This window comes from Gossypium arboreum, chromosome 5 (assembly GCF_025698485.1).
Source record: "Gossypium arboreum isolate Shixiya-1 chromosome 5, ASM2569848v2, whole genome shotgun sequence".
Lineage (NCBI taxonomy): Eukaryota > Viridiplantae > Streptophyta > Magnoliopsida > Malvales > Malvaceae > Gossypium > Gossypium arboreum.
The window spans coordinates 26,465,458-26,490,045 of record NC_069074.1 but is presented as its reverse complement, the minus strand read 5'-3'; the positions used below and the strand labels follow the sequence as shown (position 1 = coordinate 26,490,045).

General features: G+C 33.1%; 3 protein-coding genes and 1 long non-coding RNA gene across 4 annotated transcripts; 3 read left to right on the top strand and 1 right to left on the bottom strand.

Annotated features, from left to right (window-relative positions):
* Positions 1-2,073: 2,073 nt before the first annotated feature.
* LOC108469630 (14-3-3-like protein) lies at positions 2,074-3,513 on the top strand. The gene is made up of 4 exons (XM_017770578.2): positions 2,074-2,749; positions 2,820-2,942; positions 3,026-3,142; positions 3,256-3,513. The coding sequence occupies exons 1-4, from the start codon at positions 2,258-2,260 to the stop codon at positions 3,322-3,324; spliced, it is 801 nt and encodes a 266-aa protein (XP_017626067.1). The 5' UTR covers positions 2,074-2,257; the 3' UTR covers positions 3,325-3,513.
* A 2,803-nt stretch (positions 3,514-6,316) lies between these two features.
* On the top strand, positions 6,317-9,739 carry LOC108453336 (cytochrome c oxidase subunit 6b-1-like). Its single transcript, XM_017751419.2, has 5 exons — positions 6,317-6,524; positions 7,930-8,223; positions 8,314-8,396; positions 8,510-8,591; positions 9,382-9,739. The coding sequence occupies exons 1-5, from the start codon at positions 6,483-6,485 to the stop codon at positions 9,433-9,435; spliced, it is 555 nt and encodes a 184-aa protein (XP_017606908.1). The 5' UTR covers positions 6,317-6,482; the 3' UTR covers positions 9,436-9,739.
* Positions 9,740-9,821: 82 nt separating this feature from the next.
* Positions 9,822-14,400, bottom strand: LOC108483130 (O-fucosyltransferase 7-like). The gene is made up of 12 exons (XM_017786354.2): positions 13,986-14,400; positions 13,662-13,787; positions 13,040-13,139; positions 12,881-12,948; positions 12,325-12,413; positions 12,030-12,210; positions 11,796-11,924; positions 11,569-11,702; positions 11,178-11,391; positions 10,811-10,995; positions 10,611-10,706; positions 9,822-10,361 (listed from the first exon to the last, which is right to left on the bottom strand). Exons 1-12 carry the CDS (start codon positions 14,241-14,243, stop codon positions 10,151-10,153), a joined length of 1,791 nt encoding a protein of 596 aa, XP_017641843.1. The 5' UTR covers positions 14,244-14,400; the 3' UTR covers positions 9,822-10,150.
* Positions 14,401-17,096: 2,696 nt separating this feature from the next.
* Positions 17,097-17,795, top strand: LOC128292681 (uncharacterized). The gene is made up of 2 exons (XR_008282629.1): positions 17,097-17,228; positions 17,432-17,795. It is a non-coding gene; the product is annotated as an uncharacterized LOC128292681 (long non-coding RNA).
* Positions 17,796-24,588: the final 6,793 nt, after the last annotated feature.

Below are 24,588 nucleotides of genomic sequence, written 5' to 3'. Positions count from 1 at the left end.
ATTCTCAATATTGAATTCAACAACTTTTAATTTGTTCATCACATTGCCATATGATTTATCCCATGCCTCTTCCTGATATTCTGTCCTTTTTGACTGCATCACCTCCATTTGGCTTAAATCTTCTTTATCCTATACTTTTTTCCATATTTTTCTTTTGCCACTGAATCTGGCCATCTTCACCCAGATCTTTTTTCCTAAAATCACAAAGCCATTGAACCTAGAAATTGCCCTTTGAGTATCATCCATATTAGCAAACCTAAGAACTATAAACCTCTTACCTTCCATGCTTCTCTTAACTGGAATAAATGTATCCAATACATTCCTATGAAATCAGAATAGCGCCCATAATCCTTTCCAATGCATGCTGTCCAAAATATTGTATACGAATACCGTTCTTAGATTATTTCCCATTTTTCGATCACCCATAGTAAGATAATGTAGTTATCTTTTAAATGGTCAAAGGAAATTTTAGTTCATAATAGGGTTTATTTCTTTATGTATTTTATATTTTTTTTCTCATTTATTCTTTTCTTTTCCCTCCCTCTCATGTCTTTTTTCCTTCGATCCATTTTTTTGTTTATTTTTTCATTTTTCATTCTCTACTCTCTCTCTCCCTTCCTCCTCTTCTTCTAACCAAACACTTACAAACCCTAGTCTACACCTCTATCTAAGCTCTAGTGTTATTGCTTGGTCAAAATAAAGCCACTACTTATAATCTTCTTTTCTCCCCTTTTTGTACTTCTTTCTTCTTCTTTTTTCCTTCAAAATCCCTAAATGAAAACTAGCCCAGTTTTTTTTTAAAAGTTTTTGGCACCAACACTTTGTGCTAGAGCTGTTACCAATATAGTCACTTCTCCACTCTCTAAGGCTATCAAATACTCCTTTTTTTGCTCTCTCTCTTTGCTTTTTCTTTCTTTCTTTCTTTTTTCTAAAAGCACTTAAGCAATCAACCAAAGTTCGGTTTGGCGAGCTTTAAGCGTCAATTTGAGTATTGGAAAAGTCAAAAGTTGATCACTAATGTTTGAAGCGACATAGCTCGAAACCAAAACCAATAAGACAATGGTAGAGGATATCTAAGGCTTGCAAAGTTTGAAGCTTTGTCTAGATATTTGTGTGTGTGTTTTGAGAAATCTAGACTAGTGAAAGAAAAAAGAGGAGATAAAGGATTTTCTTTCAACAATGGTATTAAAGGCCGAATAAGGCATAAGAGTAGTTGGTTGCAACTTGGAAGTAGGGGCCAGCTAAGGTTTTTATCATGTGAGAGAAGAGAAGATTTTTGAGAGGATGAGAAGAAATAATTTGTTTTTAAAAAAGATTTTTTTTAGGTTTTGACTTTTGGTTTCTAAATTAATTAGTAAAAATATTTTAGGGTTTTAATTCCATTTATTCTGATTTATAATTTAAAAAAATATAATTTAAATATTTGGCAATGACATGACATCTACGTAGGAGCTTAACGCTTTAGAACTTGCCACGTACACTTTCCATCAGGCCCTTAACGATGTGTAATGGAACATTGACTAATTTGTTACAAAACAATAATGTTAGTGACCAAAATGTTACAAATTAAAGTTTAATTACTAAGAGATAAACTTAACAAAACATAAGTGATTATTTTTATAGTTTACCCTTTTTCATTTATAAAAAGACCTCATTTAAAATATCTCATAAGTTCTTATGCTCTTTACAATTTTGAAATATAGTCCTTGTACTTTTATTTTTATGAATTTAGTCTCTACTCTTTAGACTTTAAAATTTAGGTCCAATTGTTAACACCATTAAATTTAAAAAATTATTGGTGCGATATTTTGACATAAAAAACTCACTTACTAGCCATGTAGCTAAAAATATGACGTTATAATGAATCTGAATTTAACAAAGTAATATTAATGGTATTAACAATTAGAATTAAATTTTAAAATTTTAAAAATAAAGAGACTAAATTTCAAATTTATAAAAATAAAGGGACTAAATATTAAATTTATGAAACATACAGGGACCTATGGAATCTTTTAACAAAACTCATAAGCATGTGTTTTAATCTTTGTTTTCCCTCTTAAATCCAACGGTCCCTATTTGATCCCACTTTTTTCTCTCCTCCCTTCCTCAAACGCAATTATCGCCCCCCACTTTCTCCCACCCTCTCAAGAAATTCCCCCCCAAAACTCAGATCCAAAATTTTCAAAAAAAAGAAAGAAAAAGAAAAACTACTTTTCTTCCCCTTCCTTTTCTCTCTACACTGTTCAAAAATTCGAAAATGGCGACGACGAAGACTCCTTCGACTCGCGAGGAACACGTCTACATGGCAAAGCTGGCCGAGCAAGCCGAACGCTACGACGAGATGGTCGAGTTTATGGAGAAAGTATCGGCTTGCGCCGAAAACGAGGAACTCAGCGTCGGGGAACGGAACCTCCTCTCCGTCGCTTACAAGAACGTCATCGGTGCCCGCCGTGCTTCGTGGCGGATCATCTCTTCCATCGAGCAGAAAGAGGAGAGCCGCGGTAATGAGGAACACGTCGCGAAAATCCGTGATTATCGCGCAAAGATTGAGTCCGAGCTCTCCTCGATCAGTGACGGGATCTTGAAGCTCCTTGACAAAAGGCTTATCCCTGCGGCTTCCGCTGCAGAGTCCAAGGTCTTCTATCTTAAGATGAAGGGAGATTATCATAGGTATTTGGCTGAGTTCAAGGCTGGAGCCGAACGCAAGGAAGCTGCTGAGAGTACTCTTTCTGCCTACAAATCTGCTCAAGTAAATTTCCCCTCATTTTCTTCGAGACCTGTTTTTTTTTCCCCGTTAATTTTATTTTTCCGATTCTCAGGACATTGCCACCGCCGAGTTACCGCCAACTCACCCTATTCGACTCGGATTGGCACTCAATTTTTCTGTTTTCTACTACGAGATTCTCAATTCTCCCGATCGTGCTTGCAACCTCGCCAAACAGGTAGGTCAATTATTTTTTCTTTAATAAAAAGTAATTTGTTCATAAATACAGTCGATTGACGTGTCGGCTTGTTCATTGAGTAGGCATTTGATGAAGCAATAGCAGAATTGGATACTCTAGGCGAGGAATCATACAAAGACAGCACCCTTATCATGCAACTCCTCCGTGACAATCTCACTCTCTGGACCTCCGACTTGCAGGTAAATTTAATTTCACATTTTAATTTTAAATTAACTCTTTCCCCCTTTTATTTCTTGCTTCTTTTTTTTCAACATTTGAATTAAATTGTGATAATATATTAATTATTAATTAGGATGATGGAGCTGATGAGATTAAAGAAGCAGCGAAGCAGGAGGAAGAGGAGAAGCAGCCAAAGCAGTAGCGACAAGAAGTGAGACTCTGCTGCGCTTTCTTTTCTATTACAATTTACCAATTTAGGGTTTTTAAATCAAAATTAAACTTTTGTTATCTCTTTGCTATCAAATATTTTAGGCAATTATTGTCTCTGTTTTTATGTGTTATTTATTTTTTGCTTAATTTCTGTAATTGAAAATTAATTGTTTTGTGTTAAGTTACCTGAGCAAATTTAACGTCACACACTTAAATCTGTACAGCTTGTCTGATCATTTCCTCGATCTAACTTTTCGTTGGTCCGATATTTCGAGCATCAAATTTAACCATTTAACCATAATTTATACTTCAAATCTTTATATTCTTTATATATTTAAAATTTAATTATATATTTAAAATAATTTTAATAAAAATATAGGTTCAATTATTAAACTATTATTTTTTTAAAAATTTATCAATATAATATTTAAGAAAAAACACATTTGATAATCATGTAATCAAAAATAATATTGTAATAAACTTAAATTTAATAAAAGAGTTTTAATTGTATTAACAATTGAATTTGTAATTTTAAATTTGAAAAATAAAACTAAATTTTTAAGAGTACAAGTAGAGGATATATGTTCTAAATGTAAAAATAATATAGATTCTTAAATATATTTATATTTAACCTCGAGGTTACTTCTATATTTTAACATCTTGATATTATTTTGAAATATAAAATTACAAGGTGATGGAAATTTTAATTTGTAATTTAACAACTATTAAGGATTCCAAAATTTCAGATTTTTTTGTCTCCTGTGAGTCGATCTCCAATATCTTATTGGATTATACTAAATGCGCGATTAAGGCTATCCCTTGTCCTTATGTCGGATGTCTTGAAATCCAAGATTTGTGCCATTGGGGTTTCGGAAGTAATGAGAAATATTCCATGGATCGGTTTATGTAATACCCGCAAAGGCAGATTTTGATTCTCAGCCATCTCAGAAGTTTGATTGGATATGCCATTTACAATGTTTAGAAAGAATTAAAATTTTTTTTATGTGTGTTGAGTAATTTTTGTTGTGTCCTTTAGATGACGTAATTCGCCTATTTATATAATGTGATATTGTTAATTGATAAAACATATTAAGTAAGCTTCATACACATAAACATGTATTTAACCCTAAACTAACCACATGTTACATGGTTCCAAGCCCATGCAATCTCGTAGTATGGGACCTCACACTACAGGGGTCAAGTTTGGCTCGCCATCTTGCAAACTCACCCTGCGAATCTAGCTCTTGGGTCAAGCCTGCTAGTCTGTGAATTCTTTAGGACCCAGACCCAAATCTAAGACGGGTTTAGGCCCATGATGAGAATCATGCTAACAATGTGGGTGATGATTTTGAATCATTTAAATATTAATTAGATAAAAGAGAGAGAAAAAAATTTAACGAATGATGAAGTTTGTGCAAGTTGCCGCTATTCTTGGAGTCTATCAAGCATATTTTGCGCAGTTGTCGTATGACCCACTAAGTCAGGTCGGAAATAAGGGTCTTATCGTATGCTTTCAATCAGACTTTTTTTTATGTCGTTTAACCACTGGTTGGAGTATAAATTTACAAGGAACTTTTCTTCAGTTTATTTAGTCCCTTGGGGTATTCTATTTACCATGGTTTTATGGGGTCTGTGGAAGGGTCGAAATAGCTCAGTGTTCAAAGGAGAGGATCCTTCCCCAGTGTAAATTCTCGCTTATGCAAGGAAGTTTGCGCAGGATATTTGCACAGGGAATCACTTATTTGTGGCTAAAATCCATCGTGGACCAACATGGGTTCATTGGCGGCGTCCTCCAAATGGTTGTTTTATCTTAAATATCGACGGTGCTGTAAAGAGTAGGAGTGAGCACTAAGTTAGCCTTTGCAGGTGGTTTGATTTGATTCGTGATATTACGTATGGGGTTTCATGCTGAAAATCGGCTACACGGATAGTCTCCAAGCGGAGCTTTGTGGCGTGAGGAAAGGACTTCATTTGGCAAGACGGTTGGGCGTTCCGAAACTGATTATGGAATTAGATGTTATGCTAGCTGTTTGTTTTCTGAACCACCCGTTTGATAATATTCATCCTTTGAGTACCCTTGTTCGTGATTGCTTGGCTGTTATTATCGAAGGCTGAGTAATCGAAGTGCGTCATACTCTTAGAGAGGGAAACTGGTGTGCCGACCATTTGGCAAACTTAGTGCAGGGTCTTGATGAGAACTTTTGCCAACTTGATCTTCCTCCGGAGAGCATCACTCCATTGTTGCAGGCCGATGCCTGTTCATTGTTTCTTCTTCGGTACAAAAACTTATATTTGTAAGTATCAAACTTAGAGAAGCAATGGGTTGAAACTTACTCTATGTTGGTATCTTAAAATTCAGAAAATACTTTGGCAAGCTAATTCTTTCTCTAATTTATAATGTACCCCAAAAAATTTAAATACTTAACTTCTTTGATGTAATATGGTTAAAAGTGCTTAATACATAAAACAATATTAACTTTTCTAGCTATACAACCACCGTTTGAGTAAGAATATTGTCACGCCTCATTTGATTATTGGTATAATAATATGATGACAAAATTTATTTATTACATATATATTATAATAATTAAACATAAAATAAAAAGTAATTAATAAAAATTTAAACTAAAAATTAGAAAGATAAGTAAAAGAATCTAGTAAAAATAAGTCATCTTTAAAAAATAAAAATATTTCTTCTCTTTTCAAAAATAAATTATGTAAGTAGCTAAAATTAATTTATTATTAACTCTGAACAAATATTATTTTTACCAATTATACCATATGCATAACAAACAAAACTGCTTACAAAAAGAATGGGCCAAAGATAAAAGGCCCATAACTAGTAGCCTACTCGGCACCCCCAAAGTTGTCGAGCAGGCGACCTCCCAGTCAGTCCAAAAAGCCAAGGAAAAGGCAGGCCTAGCGAGTGCCGCGCAGCTTCTAAAATTGTATACCGGCAGCTCTGCAAAGAATGTAACACGTGGCGCAAGTTGCGTGAAGTCAATATCTTTTCGCTTACGACTCCTCAAAAATTCTGACCTAAACCCTAACCAACATATTTCTGTCTCAAGCCGTTTTATCCTTGATTAGCCGCCTTCTATAACTCGCCAGTCGCCGGTCACCATCAGCTGATCGCCTCCTCTTCCAGCAATGGCGGAAGCTCAAACAGAAACTCCGCCTTCCCTATCTGAGGTGCAATTATTACTCTTTTGGCCTTTGCTATTTCTTCTTCTTCTTCTTTTATTTATTTTTTGTTTTTTAAACTGTTTTAGATGTTCAATTTCGGTTTTTTAGAAGTTACTTTAAATTGGATCGGAATGATCTTTGAGGTGCAATTTTACTCTCGCTGCTTCAATTTCCAAATTCATTTCTTCCGATGCAATAATCGTAGGTTGTTTCAGTCCTTGTAGGAATACGATCTCCGTTGCTTTGGCCTTTTTTGTTCATTTTATTTTTCTTTCAATTTTTGAACTGTTTTGGATATTTAATTTTGGTTTTTTAGAAGTTAGTTTAGATGGGATTGAAATCAGCAGATCGAAATGAGCGGATCGGATCAAGTAATAATAGATATCATTTCTGAAATTAGAATTATTTAGTGACTAGATCATGTCGGCTATTTGAAGTTTCGAGATTGCTGTTGTGATTACATTTTGATTGCCGATGCTTGTTATCGACTACAATGAAGTCCTATTTTTTTCAATATCATATGAACATTTTTGTTTCGAAATTCATTGCAACTCTTTTTTCTTTCTGTATTGGTCCGTTGAAGTTGCTCTATGATCTCCCTTGTGATTCTGCCGATTTGAGTTTTATGTGCATGATATTTTTTCTTGTCAAAGGGTTCATTTGTAACTGAATGTCAAAGAAATGTAACATTTCAAGCAAACGTTCATTGTGTTTATCACTAGTTGTGGACTTCTGGTGCTTAATAAAAGAAACTAATACTAAGGCATGATCAGATGAAATTTTTGAGTTGAAGTTTGCGGCTTAAATCAGAAGGTTTTGAGTAAGGGAAGGCAACGTTTCACTGGCACTGTAGTCAAAATGCCAACTCAGATATTAGTATTGCATCTACATTGCACTTCTTGAACTAAAAGCAAATCTACTCATGATTATTTTGTGTGAACAATAATGTTCATCTATACTCTAGAATGATAAATTGGGTTTTCTTTATCTTCTTTCAAGCTTGTTTTTACTTCTTCTTGGATATCCCATTCTTGCTTAAAATTAGCTAAGATGCAAACTTGGTTGCTAAATTTTGGAGCTGATAACATCAATGAAATCCCTACTTCTCGCGCTTGTAAAATGCTTTGTGTATTTGGGCTGATACTAAGCTTTGTAATTCATAGTTATTTGCTATGTTACTGGATTTTGGGTGTTAGTATTTGATATGTATTTGTGCTTGAAACGGTATGGTGAGTTTTTTTTTTCTTTTTTAAGTTTTTTCTATGTATTTGGAGAATCCTGGAGGTCATATCCCCATTTCGATGTGGTGAACATGAGTGTCAGATTCGGGTACTTCAAGAAAAATAAAAATCAGAGCAAAAGAGGTTATTTGACCAGAGTATGTTTTTTTTTTGAATCTTTGGACATGCAGCAATATTCACTGAAGGAAAAAGCGGAGAAGTCAGATGTGGCTACAAAAGCAGCTGATGCAGAAGAGGTCGAAAATTCAGCTAATACTTCTTCCAAGGAAGTGGTGACCGAGGAAGTCGAGACTCCTGCTCCTCTTGTGGAAAGTACTGAGGTTCCTCCTGCTGTTGCTGAAGAAAACACCGAAGCCAATCCTGTTGCTGAGAACAGTGTTGAAGATGCTCAAGTTGCTGCCGAAGAAAGTAATGAACGTACCGAAGAGAGCTCAGGTGATGCTGAAGAAACACCGGAGATAAAGGTAGCGTTCTCAACCGTTCATTAAGAGCTTAATCAATGTTGCCTGTTAGATTGCTTCACTTACATACTATGGTGCATGCTCGGCATTCAGCTTGAGACTGCTCCTGCAGATTTTCGCTTCCCAACTACAAACCAAACAAGGCATTGCTTCACTCGATATATTGAGTACCATCGGTGAGTTAAACTTTGTTTATGAATTATATTGTATCTTATGAACATAATATGGTTTGTTTCTTCCAGCAATGGCTCTTGACATTTAAAAAAAAAAATCTTTTCGTCTTACGTAGTTGTGTAGCTGCAAAAGGAGAAGATGCTTCAGAGTGTGATAAATTTGCCAAGTACTATCGTGCCCTATGTCCGGGAGAATGGGTGCGTATTTTCTTCCAAGAACTGTAGTACATTTTATCTTCATCATAACCGGTTGCATAATGGTTTTAACTTTTAAATATGATCGGATTAGTTCTTTTTGTTGCTCTACATGCATAAATCAAGGAATTCCATATAGCCCCACGTCATTTTGAGATATCAGTTGCTAAATTAACTCTAGAATGTGAATATTAGTTGGGGACAAATATCAAAATTGTACATGGATTTTGAGTCATTGTGCAATTCGATACATAAACTTTGATTTGGTGCAATTATATACATGAAACTTTGATTGTGGTTTAAATTTATACATGAAACTTTAATTTTGATTCAATCATACACATTTAAATAAATATATAGATTAATTTATTTTTATATTGATAAATATAATTATTTGTATATGCAATATATAAACATAAAAAGATGCTATATCAATAATTGTATTAATAATTTGTGAGAATTGGATCAAATTAAATTTTCATTTATAAATGTGCACATTAAACCAAAGTTGATGTGTAATTTTTAGATTTATCCCATATTAGTTATAGATGATCTGATATTGAAGAGCGGTCAAACAAAAATATCTAATAGGGATTGAGTGAGTTGAAATGTAATGCTTGATTAATCCATTCATCCAGACTTGGTCTAAATTATTCGAATGTTTTGGTTAGTGTTGTATGGGTCTTAAAAACATGAATCAAATTCGATTAATTTGTTTGTGTAATTTGTGAACCAATGCTGTCATTTAATCTTGTTCCTTTTGTGAATGATTGGTTACTCTTTTGTCCTGCAGATAGATCGATGGAACGAGCAAAGGGAGAACGGTACTTTTCCAGGTCCTCTGTAAGACGGTACTTTTCGGGAAATCCAGTGAAGTTGTCAAATGAGAAACGGCATTTTCAGGAAATAAGAAATTTTGGCATGTACCCGTTTTGACGGGATCATGATTTGATAAAATGAAGTTATATATAGCCTATGTTACATAGGTTCAAGTGTTGGATATTGATATCTGTCCGACACCAATAAATTTAATTTCTTTTTGAGAGCTATGCCCTATGTTTTTGTTCTTGTTCTTGTTCAGATGTGTCTAACATGAATATACAAGTTCTTCCAGCAAATTTAAGAAAACTGCATTAAAGAAATTAAGAAAATGAGGAATCTTTACAATATATATATATATATATATATATATAGCTTTTTATGTTATAATAAATAATCATATTAATAAATGTATTTTATGGCCAACAATCAGTTTTATTATTATCTTCATCGTTTACAAAATGATGATCGTGCTTATAAATAATGCAAAAATGGAAGAAATTGAAAGAATGAAATAGAAAAGATATCGCTATACAAATGCCAAATAAAAAAATCAATAGATAAACGAGCATGGGTACAAATCATAGCCTAAGGCAATATGAATTTCCCAGCTTCAGTTTTATCCTATGTTATACTTATCCGGTACGACACAATCAGGCGTCTTATCTGTTGAAATGGAATCAATTTCCTAAAACTCGAGATATACATACTCCGCAATCCCCATTCGTGTACCATTAAACAATTTAGAGGACCTTCAATAAAAGCAATTGCTCTTTTTGCATCGACCTATCTAACTTTCTATTTGATTCTCTGATAGATGTATTTACAGTCTGCGATGCCTTCTGGCACAAGCAATCGGGTAACGGATTCGTGTAAAACGCTTCTTCGGAATGAGTACTCTCCATGCTCTTTGTTCCTGGAACAGAGCCTCCTCTCCTCCGAGGTGATCCTTGCCTGTAAAATCCATGAAACAATTCATAAGTTTAGATGAGCTGATGTGAGTGCCTGATACAAGCACATGTTTGGCATGTTCAATTTTTGAAAGTTCTTCTACGTATTTGGCGAGGCTTTGGACGAGAAGTTCAAGAAAAATGAAGAGTTAAAGAGTAATATAGTGCTTGATTATTACATGATAATGGAATCCCTTTCTATGCACAAGCCATTATCTTCAGCATATAATTAACTAAGACAAGAATGACATACAAATTTTTGTGTATTTCGATGATCCGGTTCGAAAGCTTGCTGCCTTCCTTCAATAAACCCTTCTCGATTTGTCCAAATAGATGAACGAGCCCTCTCCTAAAGGAGAAATTTCAGTGACAACCTCAGTACGAAACAAAATATTAGAATAGGAATACAGATAACTCAAAATGGTAGGAGGCTTAGAAAATGAATCAGCTCACCTGTCAGGAGAAATAGTTTTCCTATGTCCCAGAAAACGGCGATGTCCTTCAACTGCTCCCGCCATGTTTCCAGAGTAGGATGGAATGAAGACATCACTTTCAACAGATACAATGTAGTCAAGAGCAGCCATTTGAGATGAATGGTTGGTGAATGGTTCAAGCTCCGCAGCAGAAGCCAAATTTTCCTTCAAAATCATCACACGATATAAGAGATTACATTCTAACTCCATGCTCGTCCTTATTCCATTAAATTCAACATTGTCATAAAAATTTCACCAAGTTCTATATTAAGTTCCAAATGTTCAAATCTTTGTTACGTCAATCCTGGAAATGTTTAAATGTTACCCAAATGAGTATCATATTCTACCTTGCTCATTAACAAGGGATAGCGAGATCGTAGATCAGCCATATGAGTAACCCCCCCATATATCTCTCCTGCAGCAATGTATATAGGGGTCTCTGACGGGAATCCGAGAGCATTGAGAAAAATTCCAACCTCTTTTGGGGTTAAGGGGCATTGTCCTCTATATCTCTGTTCCGTGGCATCAATCTCTTTGACTTTCCAATTGGCAGTTTCATCTCTGCACATTCAAAATGAAAAGTGGTATAACAAATAGTTAATCTCGTACACAACTCGGTGACGCTTCCTCTTTTCTCTATGATCATATGATGTGCATTAAAAACAATTTTCTCCTATGTTATCTTTTGATTTTTTTTCAACTTCCACTGGACAGTATAAAGCAAGGTGACGTTTATACCTAATTGTCTCCAGCTCTTTAGCTTCAGCATTAGATAAACCATGCGTGCATCCACTATATGCAAGCATGTCTTTCTCGTATCGTAAATGCAATGCGATGAAATGACCATAAGACCTCATCCGCTCCACCAACAACTGCAATATCGGGAACTTAATGAGTACGATGAATAGAGAAAAACATGCTGAAGATGCTAAGAAATGAATTGATATCAAGATCAAACTGATCACTTTTCCCATTGCTTCAATTTGGGGTGCAAAACGAAGTGCTTCATAGCAAGCACGGCAACGAAGCTTTTGTATATCTGAAGGCAGATTGTTATTTGTTAGGCGAGAATCAGATTTAGCAGCTCGAATAACCTGGTAAAAAACAGGAAATACACGTGAGAGAGGTCTTCCATCAGGTAAATAAAATAAACCAGTTATTTAATCTATTAATTACAATAAAGATGTCAACAAACAAACCCGATATTCTTCCCACAGGCTGCCTATCACATCCCGATAGTACTTGAAACTAGACATGCTTTTAAAATGCTTAACGATTTTGGTACCAGAAGATAATTCCTTAGGAAGTTTTTTTACAACTTTAACATCGTTTGCCAGAGCATTAATAAAATGGTCCTCATCAAAAACATCAGAGAAATTGCTGCAGTCAACAAAAAAAGCAAAAATAATATTAATCACAAGGAAACTCAGCCAGAGATAGAAAGTCGTAAAGTCGTACTACTTCTTGCAAAGGATAGAATTTAGGAGAGGCTACCTAGTATCTCTCCAAAATGATCGTTTATCAAGTTCTGGAACTACAAGTGTAGCATTTATTATGCGGGCTACAGCTACCATGTCACATATCTGCAATTCAAGAATGAGAACCCAGTCAGCTAAATGATCAAGAAAAAGTGACACTCGAATTGGAGAACATATTACAATGGCTTGCTTGCCAATACATGTAACATTTTAATCTTTTAGTATCAACCCATAGCCGTAAAAATTGTAATCAATATTGTGTTTAGAACCATGTCTGTATCTGTTTAGAATAGGTTTTTCAATGTATTCATCTCTATCAGGGAACATATCTGATGAAGGAATACATCAGATTCAGGAATTTTAATTTTGACAATACTATAATCTTCAAAATCCCATCATAGAATGAGGAAATCAAGTAAGATCAAGATCCCAAGAAGAGGTAGTGAAAAAGCATACTAGTATGATAACAAGTTTCATGTTCCCAAGCATTGGCACCCAAAAATAACCGATATGGCTGGAACCAATATTATCAAACTAGAATTTCAACCATGAAAAGAAAAGAAGAGATATACCCCAGTTCTCGTTTGGCTGAGATCGCCATTTGTACGAACTAGAAGATAACCTCTTGTCTTATCAGGAGCTGAACAAAAAAATGACAAATTGAAGAATCAATTTACAAGTATTTTGTCGATACTTTGAAAGAGTAATTTCAAGGTTAACAACTTTTGTACTTGTATAATTAGAACTAGGCTGTATGCAGGGCAAAAAATCACGATATTCTGGGAGCTTCCACAACTTCTCGGAATCCAGATTTCCACTGGCACCATCGAACTGTCAAATCTAAAGGAGTGAAAAACATGAAAGACGCATGACGGCTTCGCATCAATAGAGGTCTATGCTGCTCCGACTCTTCATTTTTGTTGAAGTACTCATATCTAACACTCAAGTCTGACACATGGATATGGAGATATGACCTCCAATAATTCTCCATATACATATAAAAGTTTGGAAAAAAATCTGATCATACCCGTGTTGGGCATGTATGATATACCATATCCAAAACTTACACTCTAGTCTAAGTAATGTAGGTAAAGGTGTATACTTGATTTGAGCCGCAATTCTCACGACAACAACAGCAAGAAGCTAGCAAGCAAAATAGATAGTAAACAACAGTAGAATTTTACAACCACCAATCAACTTTCTCCTAAAACGGCTTATAGAAAACAAGCAAGGCACAATGTGAAGGAATATAATCCAATAATAACATTTCTTTCTTTTTTTCTCTCTCTCCTAATGTTTCATTTTCTCAGCAACCAAACAGATAAATGAATCAATTAAGATAAACACAAAAACCTTGTGCAATGAAACAGGAGCCTTGGGAAGATGCGGCGAAGATTGCTGTTTTGATAAATGAGGCGGAGCCACCTCCTCCGTCCACTTTTTCTCTGCACTTAACTTCTGGTAATTAAATTCATGTTGCTACAAAAATTTAAAAAATAATAATAATAAATTTCCACAATTTATACCTTAACTCAAAACAAATAAGGCGAAACTTCCACAAAACAAAAATTACAGAAACAAATCAAGCAGGCAATTGAAGAACAAAGAAAAAAACCGTAAATCAAATATATGATATATATATATATAGAGAGAGAGAGAGAGAGAGAGTTGGGTGACCGTAGGGAGCTTATGAGGATCAGATGAATCAGATGCTCGGGGAGAAGGGAAGACGCGCACGTATCCCGTAAGCAGTCCCACCAATGCTATGACGCATACGGTGCACACTAGTATCTTCCGTGGCTTATCAACCGCCACCATCCTCCGCCTCCGCCGCTGTATCATTTTCTTCCTCCCCGAATAGAACAAACAAAACAAGAAACACCGTTCTCCTTTTTTTCTATCTTTAAAACGGAAAGGCCGAGAAACAATGGACATACACCGCCATTATTAAAGGAAGCAATCGCATTGAACAAAATCTCACCTCTCGCTTAAATTTTTTTTTTTTCTGTTTCTCGTTGTCTCTGTGATAGCGAGAGAAAGATACAGCAATAGGCTACAGTTATTTTCTTGTTTTCTATTTTTGTCACTACCTATTTTTGGATTATCCACGAACTATAATTATATTTAAAATACTATAAAAATTATATTTATAAAAATTTATAAAAAAGTTCTATACAAAATTTTGGTTAAAATATATGCGCTTAAGCTTTTAGTGATTGCTCCCGTAAATTTTCAAAATAGCTAAATAGGGGCTTATCTTTTCGAAAATATTTAAATCAGAGTTAAATCATTTCAAAAATGCTCAAAAGGACTTCTCAAATGTCATATATTAGATTTTAAATTATATTTTAACTGCTTTCTTTTCTTTTCAAAGAATATCTAATTCAAGTGTTACATGTTTTATTCTAAATACATCAATATTTACTTAAATTTTTTACAAGTTGAAAAGTGCGTGAAAAAGCATTATTTAAGTACTTTTATAAATGTTAGACCCTTATTTAATCATTTCGAAAGATTGACCTTTACGCAAGCAAGGTTAATGTCGAAACCATTTTTAAATTAAAAAAAACGGACGATCGACTTTTTAAAACAAAACGTGGAGTCGCCACTAATCTTTTTGTTTAGGTGTGATTAGATCACCTAATAAAGCATTTTATTCCAATTAAAATCAATTTTGGCCTACATAGATATGAGAAAACGGGTTCGAGAGTCAGTTACGTTTGAGGAAGGATTAGCACCCTCACTACGCCCAAAATTGGTACCAGATTGGTTAAATACTGTCCTCATGTCTGAGATTCAAAAAAATGTTTTTGAAATGTGATTCCTTTTAAAAACATTTGAATAGCTCAAGTTGATCGTCAAAATTCTCTTGTTTCAGAGGAATACAATATCACATTCAACATGATAGGACACGATCCTTTATACCCTTGAAAACACGATAAATTTCGGCTTCCAAAGGCTTATATGTTGAAAATTACAAAAGGATGCCCAATTATTTAGTCCAACGAAAAAAAACCGAAACCCAGCATAGTAGGGCACGATTCCTCGAATTTCTAGAAATTGAACTTTGCCTTGTTTTAAAATTTAGATAGACAAGAGTGAAATTCTAAAGAAATATTCGATTATTTGAATAAACGGGAGATTGCAACCCAGCACGATAGAGCACGATTTTCCGAATTCCCAAACATCAAACATTCCCTTCGTTTTAAAGAAATTTTAAAACATGAGTGAAATTCTAAAGGAATATTCGATTATTTTGAACAAACGGAAAATTGCAACCCAGCACGATAGGGCACGATTTCTCGAATTCCCAAACATCGAACATTGCCTTCGTTTTAAAGGATTTTTAAATGAATAATTATAAAACTAACTTAAAACGTATTCATTTGTCTTGAAATAGAATAGAATAATTAATTTTAAAGAATTGGACCTTATAAAACAACATTTCGTAAACCAAAAGAAAAGTAAAAGCATGGGATAATATGTATGCATAAAATACAGTGATAGATGAATGAAGATAATATATCTTATTTAACCAACTAACAAAACAAACAATTAAATATAACTAATCTAAGAAAAATGCAACCAAAATTTCAAATATGGATGAATAATAATTGATATAATAATTAAAAAACGAATAAAATAGTATGCAACAATAATACGTGAAATAACATAAAACTAAAAATGGCATATAATATGCGAAGCGATATGAAAACTAGGAACCAATACATTACAAAACAATTTAAAACCATAAAAAATATACAAAGGACATGCTAGGATTCAGAATAACTTATGGGTATATAAAATTAATAAAATATAAATGATTATTAAAATATATATTATGTAAAAAGCAATTTAAAATAATAATATATAGAATAATTTGAATAAAATAAATTGATTTAGCTAATGGTATATTTAAAGCTGAAAACCTAATATAAATAATGTATATACAAATATGCTAATTTGTGAAAGTGTTTGATATAAAATTTACATAAATAAACAAGTTATACATAAATAAATTTTAATATATATATATATATATACGTAAAGATTTAAAAGAAAATATAGAATAATATGAAATTGTTAATGTGTACTTAGAATAATAAAGTAGTTTAATATAAGTTATGTATATGTATGTATAAGAGTACTGGATTAATTTTTTAAACGTAGAACTATATAGAAGAAAGTTTTACATAAATAAATTGTAAAAATTTATATATATATATAAATGAAAGTATAAAATAACAAATTAGGATCATATAAAATTAATAACACGATCCAAGATAATATATTAAAAGATGAATAACAAGTAGATTTTAAAATAAATGAATTACAAAGAACAAAAAACTTAAGCTGAAATAGAAGAATACTCAATCGAAATAAAAATAAAATCAAAGGACAATTTACAAATAAATAAAGCAAATAAACAGAATTAAGGATTAAAAAATAATGCGCATAAACAACAGGGGATTAAAAGCGCAATTATCCCAAGTTCCTAAACGCAACGTTTAGATGTGGGCTAAATTAAAACAATGCACAAATTTTGGGGAATAATTTAAAAAAATAAAGAAATCTGGAGCAAGCTTAATCAGACACTAGTGCGAAAAGAAGGGACCAAACGCACAAATTTCCCTTTATCGCAGCAAACACACGGATCTTGAGGGCACCGGATCGGGTCGAAAATAGACCATCGGGTCATGCCATGCGACGTCGTTTTAAGGCTACTAAATCAGTCCTTAAACGACATCGTTTTATGTAGTATTTAAAGAAAAGAAAACCTAAAAAATCAGGTCATTTGGCCATTTCACAACAGAGGCCATTCGGCCGATGAGGATATGCTGCCAATTTCAGCCCCAAAATCCCTAATATAACTCCGATCTCGATGGAGGAAGTAGGGACTTCGATGGCGCGTTCGCAAAGGTAAGCCCTTCGCTTTCCCCTTCTATCTGTATACACAAAAGAATATATGGAAATACACACACAAAAAAAAGTATGATCGGAAAAGAAGAACAAAATTTGAAATCACCTTTCTCAGTTTTTATTTTATTTTATTGCCTTCTATTGTGCTTTTGTGTGCATAAAAAAGAGAGAGCGATACATTGATATTTCTTGGCTTTTTATAGCCACAACAAAAGAGAAAAAAAAATACAAAGTTTTTTGGTTGGTTTTTGCTCTTGCTGCTGTGTTTGTCTGTTTCTTCGCAAGTATGGAGGCTAGTTGGCGCTGTGGTATGTGGCGCTTGGCGTGGGGTGGTGCGTGAAGGCCGTATGGAAGCGCTGGAGGCTGTATGAGGGTTGGGAGGCCAGCTGGGCGCAAGGGAAACCCTAGTTTCTATTTCTAAAATATTTTGGGCCATTTGGGCTTTGAATTTTTGGGCTGGGTAGTTGGGTTTAGAATTGGGTTATTGTAAATGGGTTTGGACTTTGTTGGGCCATTGAAATTTGGCAGATTTGGGCTGATGTAATAAAGGGACTTGGACTAAAAAAATTGGTTTAGTTTAGTTTACGTTTATACGGGCCCCGGGTAGAATTGGGCCTCTACAGTTAATTTGAGCATTTGCCCTAAAATATAAAATAAAACTTTAAAAAAACATAAAGATAAATTTAGCCCTTAATGTTTATTCATTTTGGCCCTTATCTCTTTTTTCTTTTCTTTTTTTTTGTCATTTTGGCCATCAACTTTTAAAATTTAGACAAAATATTTTTTATGGAAAAGCTGGTTGACCTGTTAAAATTTTAATGGCATTGACATGATAGCTCATGTAGCTTTTTACGTACCCTTCTCTGCTAACATAGATGAATTTTCTAAAAGATTTTATGAACTTTTTGATTTTTTAAATATTATTATTATTTTTTTGAATTTTTAGTAATTATATGTGGACTACCACTCTAGTGGCCACATCAATGTTGTTAAAATTTTAACAGTGTAGTCAATTTTTTGTAAAAAAATAAGCATATTGACTAAACTTTAAAGGTCGGGAGCCAAAATGACCCAAAAACAAAAGAATAAGAGTAAAAATAACAAAATGAATAAACATTAAGAGCTAACTTTATAATTATGCCTAAAAAGTATGATATTTGATGTTCAAATTTTATTAATAAAATAATTTTAATTATTATTCAATTGAATTTTTAATTACTTATGGTTGGATAATAATATTTTAACTTTAATTCAATACAATAGAAAATAAATTATTTTGCTAATAACTTCTTAATTTAATAGCTAGAGTATTATGTTATAAGAGTTTAGATTCAATCTCAAGCAATCCGTTTTTTATCCCCAATTACAAAATATATATATTAAATATTTTATATTAATATTTTATAATTAAATTTAAATTATTTTATTATTAAATAGTATTTTTGCAATAAAATAGACCAACCTAAAATGGGTAAATTTGAAAAAGCATAATCGGAGGTCTGATTTGGATAAACCAAACCTATTGAGGTGATCAAATAGAGTTCTTAAACAAACAGTTGGACCCTTAAATGTCTTTGAAATTTGCACTAACCTAAAAGTTCAACCCCAATTTTGTTCTGCATATTAGAGCCAATTTTGATAATATGATATATGAACTCTTTAATTTATAATATAATTGTACTAGATAATTTTTATAAATTAATATATATATATATATATATATATATATATATATAAAAGGCACAATTGATGTGGGTTAAGTAATAAATATTATTATGTCACATAATTTAAATCAAAATGATATATAGTGATGATCATATCATCTTTTCTCAAGTTATTATTAGTTTCGTAAGACTAAATTTTCATTACACCAAACAGAAATTTGCTCGCAACCTATCTAGTAAGTGGTGAGCTGGTAAAATTTCTAACTCTGAACATCATCTTTAAAAGTTCGGGTAAACTAAAAAAATAGTATTTTTATTTATTTTTAATTATATTTTATTCATTTATATTTAAAATGTTACGTTTTAGTTACTTACGTTATCATTTTGTTACGAAGTGGTCATTCTACTATTAAACTCCGTTACCTCCCTAAAGCTAGTCCTACGTGGCAGTCCAAATAGGTTTTAAATGCCAACTTCGATGTCCAGTTGTTGGGATAAAAATAGATTTTTAATTGAATAAATTTAATTCGGACTGTCACATAAGACATCTAAGTTGGCATTTAAAACCCATTTAAACTGCCACGTAGGACCACCATTAGGGAGGTAACGGAGCTTAACGGTAGAGTGACACTTCGTAACAAAACGATAATGTAAGTGACTAAAATGTAACATTTCAAACATAAATGACTAAAATGTAATTTGAGACAAACAAAAATGATTGTTTTTATAGTTTACCCTAAAAGTTATCATCTCAAATTTTAAATAGGTTTAACCATAAATTACTACATAATTTGTATATTTTAATATTTAAATTTTTCTTGGTCGTAAGTAGTATTTGAATTTTTTTTGATGTTAGTATCTTCGTGAATCTAACCATTAAATCTATTTTTTTAAAAGGGCTTAACTCACAAATTGAAACCTAAATTATACCATTTTCTCTAAGTTAGTATCAAATTTTTTTGAGGTCACAAATGGTACCTAAATTATTCTTCCGTTATCCATTTTATACCAAAATGGTATATCCGGTAAAAAAACTTCAACCAATAATAGATTGCCATATTATATAAACGGTTAAAAAGTTAATTTTTTTATTCTTTTATTTTTCTTTTACATTATATTTTCATTATTTTTTTCCTCTTTTTTTCTTTCTTCTTCCTTCATAATGTTTAACAATGCCAGCAATGTTTGAAATTTGCCTTCCTGAAGTCGAGATGGTGAAAATTATTTTTCTTTTCAAACTTCACCATTTGCTTGCTCGACTTGACAAGATTGAAAAAGTTTTTTCATTGGTCAAAATCAAGGCTTCCAAAACCAGATCAGTCTGGTTGAATAAAAAATCAGCCAAGGTATTGGTTTAGAGATAGGGGTTAAATCAATTGACCTGTGAACCTATATAAACTAGTTGAGGCTAGCCAAAAAATCGGTTGAATAGATTTTCTTTATTTTTTTATTTTCATGAATATTTTAATAATTTAATTTATCAAACCAAGAGTCGGTGGCCTAACCGATTTGACCATCGACTTGATTCTAAAAACTTTGATAAAACCCATGAAGCCCCAAACGCTCACACTTGTAGAGGAAGTCCAAGATGAAAGGAAGAAAGAAAAATTAAAGAAAAAAAAGAATATATATATTTGGAGAAAATAATACTTTTTTTGTCATTTTTGTCACATGACAATTTTTAATTTTTTTTTTAAATTGACTTAGCGATTTGACTAATGGTTGAACTAATAAAGATACCAACTTATGGAAAAAATAGATTAGTACTAATTGTGACTAAAAATGTTTAGGTGCCAATAAACGGTAAAAAGGCCATAGTTTATATATCAATTTGTAGGTTAAGCCTTTTTTTTTTCTTTTTAAATCAACTCATCAGTTTGACTAATGGTTGGATGAACGGAGGTAGCGACTTGGAAAAAGAACGTAGTTTAAGTATAACTTGTGACCCAAAATAAAATTTAAGTATCAAGATAGGGGAAAATGTATAGTTTAGATGCAAATTTGTTGGTTGCCTTTTAAATAAAGTGCTTTAATCCCATTCATAATATTCTTCAAAAAATGATTTTTCATAACTTATATGTTGTAGGGCTGCTAGTTAGATTTACAAGTAGACCAAACTTAGAGTACTAAAACCCAATTAATCTAGTAATGAGATATTTAAAAAGAACTCTAACTTACGGTATATTTTATAAAAAAAATATCTTGTTAAGGATACAATTATGTTAATTTGAATACCTTAGCTAGTGATTTATTGTCTAGACTATTATATGTTTACACTGGGAGATGGAACATTCAGTTGAAAATTTAAAAAGTAACAAATAATAGTAAACTCCATCAAAGAGGCTAAACTTAGAGCATTAGCCTCGACTAGTGAATAAGCATGTTAGTTATGAGATATTGACACGATCCGCCTCGGGGTGAGTCGAGTCGTATGTGAGATGCCCGATCGTCTACGAAGAACTATCGTTCGGTTTGTTCAAAAGGATGTTTTTAAGTAAGTAATGCGAAAGCTATTCAAGGGGTTCAAAGATAAGGTTTAAAATATGAATATTAAAGGTTCGGTTTAAAGGAAGAAGAATGAAGAAAGGTGATAGTTTGGTTTGGATAAGATGAAATGTAAGTATGGAAAGAAAGGAACTCAAAAGCAAGCACGAACCAATACTAGAAAGTATCGACCCAATTGCTTATAAGCTTTTAAGGTGTTCAGATGAAAGAAGGTAAACTTCGACCCACTACTTAGCAAAGTAGGAACCTTGGTATAGTTTCGAATGCCACACTATGAATAGTGATAAGTTCGAGATAGAAGAAAAATATGCTGACGCCACTAGGTTTCCTAGATAAGCCAACAAGTCTTCAACGAAATTAGGAAGAAAAGAATCTCACCAAATATTTTCATTAACAAAGAAACAATAATCAAAGTTCAACAACCTTCTTTTCAATTAACAACAAACAACTATTTATAAGCTAAATGAAAAGCTAGCCAAATGGTCACTCTTGGCAGCTCATTAGATATTTAAAATCGGCTAGAACATACTAGAATAGGCCATGGAACTTTCCTTGAAGCTTCCTCAACAACTGATGAATTAATGAGCTCAAAATATCATATTAAAAGGTTCGACAAAATGTAAGCAGCCAGCTGGTGGTGCTTCGTTGAGCTGAACGGTCATAGGAGGTATTAAAATAGCTTGGAGCACTTCAAACGTCAGCCTCATTCAGCTGATTATTAGGTGAAGAAAAAGGTGTCCATTGTAATGCCCAAGGCGTCACTTAGAGGGAATTAAAGGCTGAAACTGGAAATTAATTCTTCATGGCTGTTGCTATGCACGAAAAAGTCAGCTAAAAAATGATGTTGATTCAGCTCTTCCCTAGGTCGATCCATGCATGTATTTACAACAAAATAAAGCAGCACTTAAATGAGTTAGGACATATTAAATTGGTCAACTAGAAGCCTCTTTAATGGACACCCCTTGCATGTTGAACAACTCATTAAATTCGTCCCATGCTTGCTCTAACATCTCTTTAATTTGGACAGCAATTAACATGCACCATATATTCGGCTGGACAAAGTAGCAACATGAATTAAATTCGGTTAAGAATAAATAACTTATTTAATTTGTCTAAGCTTAGGACATATTTATGAATCACGTTTAATGCTAGGACAACCATTAAATTCGGCTTAGACAAATAAATAGCAGCAGCTAATTAATTTGTCCTAAACTTGACATATTAAATTCATGTCCTAAACTAAGACACATTAAAACTTTATTTAAGTATGTACTGATTTGAAAAATTAAAATGAGCTAATTATTTTAAGCTAACTAAATAAACTAACTTATTTATTTCAGCAAATTAGAATGCATGAAATTAAATATTTTTGAATCAAGCTCAATGAGCTTGCTTCAAACTGAGTTGAGCTTTAATGACCTGTGTCAAACCAAAATTAAACTAGTAACATGCTGAATTGAATTGGACGGAGCTCGGCTAGCTGGAAACGAGTTAGGATCAGCTTGCCAATAGTGCAATGCTCGGCTTGGTAAGCTTGACCAAAGTAGTTCGCGGGGCAGGTTCGTATCATTCCCCCCTCTTGAGGACGACTTCTCTTCAAGTAAAGCCGTTTGTTTGCTAGAAAATTTTTTCTCTCCTGCGGCTTTCCTCGGTCAAATGGGACAAAGGTTATCTCACAAACTTTTCCGAATTTACTCACCAAATTTGACAATGAAAAGTGCGACAAACTCAAATTCAAATAACACATATAAAATCCAGTCCAAAGATCATATGGAAAAAAAATTATTCGTTCATAACATGGATGCTTCATATTATCGTACAATTTCGATATGCCATCAATATGAACAATTGAACAGAATGGAAACAAGGAATGATTAATCACGCAATTTAGCAAATAAGGATGCATTCCTCGTTTCAACCACAACATTCCAAATGGATCAAAACAAAAGACATATTCACCTGGCCTCACCTTATTGTATTCGGTTGAATGGACTTACAGTAGCAGGATGAATAATATGGCCACTTTCCACAAAGTCATCATCAACAACACCGATTTCTTCATCTCGTTTGCGCAAAACAAACCTTCGCTCCTTAGCAAGGTAATGTAATCGATATTTCAACCTCGAATAAACCTGAAAAGGTGAAAAATCAAAGAAGTAACTTGCGCCTTTCAAAATATAATTTCTACAAAGATGGAAGATGTCAATGTCACCATGGATAATGTACTTAAAAGGACATGATGAGATGTTATTCACAGGTGGATAGCGTAAACCGATTCCGGGATTAAAAAAAAAATTCCAGAATCAAAAACTTGATTTTGATTTTGTAAACTAACCAAAAGATTTATTTTCAGAAATGAAGATAAAATTCGTAACGGATGAAAAGGTACAACAAATTTATTTACAATGAGATTACGGTACTTACCTTTTCTTGGTATCAACTTAAAGTGGCTAGCTCCAAGCTTAAACACTCAATTTTGATTACTCATCCCAAAATACAGCAAGAATTTCGTTTTCTCAAATAAATCACAAAAGTAGATCAAAGAAAGTTTAGGTAGACGAACATGCAAACATTCATACTTCACAAAACTCAATCGAATAGGCAGATCAAAACATGGAAACTTCGCACAAAAATTTAAAGTTTTCTTTTGATGGACACAATCCAACAAAGTAAGCATTTTGGGTGAAAACCTTTTAACATGTATGTCAAACAAAGGAGTTGTGAGCATACGACTATTCAAATATTCAAATCCATCACAGCCAACACATCAAAATTTTTATGTGGAAAAATTTTATCACACACATACGAGATTTGCGTAGGTTGAACCAATCCAACAGAAGGATAAGATATGTCATAAGACAAACTTTTCATGGATCTTTTTGAAACAAGGTCATTAACATCAATAGGTGGACAACGACTAACCAAATCAAAATATGGATACCTTTCAGAAATTAAGTCATCAAAACCTACCAGTTTTTAAATCAAATGATCGTGACTTGATAATCATAGAGTCCTTACCTCGCTTACCTTCGGACACAAGTGGGCAGTTGTCATTCTCGTTCTTACCTTTCTTGTACAACCGAAATCACTGCTCTTTGGGAAGGTATTGAAGCTGGAATTGGTCACACGGATTTTTAAAAACATGGGAAGAGATATCACAAGCAAAACTAACAAGTGGGTTAGTGGAAACA

Excerpts from the sequence above, each read along its gene's own strand:
- LOC108469630 (XM_017770578.2), top strand. The coding sequence starts at position 2,258 with ATGGCGACGACGAAGACTCCTTCGACTCGCGAGGAACACGTCTACATG. Across the intron at positions 2,943-3,025 it reads CTTGCAACCTCGCCAAACAG|GCATTTGATGAAGCAATAGC; the intron begins GTAGGTCAATTA and ends TTCATTGAGTAG. Across the intron at positions 3,143-3,255 it reads TCTGGACCTCCGACTTGCAG|GATGATGGAGCTGATGAGAT; the intron begins GTAAATTTAATT and ends ATTATTAATTAG.
- LOC108453336 (XM_017751419.2), top strand. The coding sequence starts at position 6,483 with ATGGCGGAAGCTCAAACAGAAACTCCGCCTTCCCTATCTGAG. Across the intron at positions 6,525-7,929 it reads CTCCGCCTTCCCTATCTGAG|CAATATTCACTGAAGGAAAA; the intron begins GTGCAATTATTA and ends TTGGACATGCAG. Across the intron at positions 8,224-8,313 it reads AAGAAACACCGGAGATAAAG|CTTGAGACTGCTCCTGCAGA; the intron begins GTAGCGTTCTCA and ends CTCGGCATTCAG.
- LOC108483130 (XM_017786354.2), bottom strand. The coding sequence starts at position 14,243 with ATGTCCATTGTTTCTCGGCCTTTCCGTTTTAAAGATAGAAAAAAAGGA. Across the intron at positions 12,949-13,039 it reads GCCTAGTTCTAATTATACAA|CTCCTGATAAGACAAGAGGT; the intron begins GTACAAAAGTTG and ends TTTTTTGTTCAG. Across the intron at positions 12,414-12,880 it reads TCAGCCAAACGAGAACTGGG|ATATGTGACATGGTAGCTGT; the intron begins GTATATCTCTTC and ends CTTGAATTGCAG.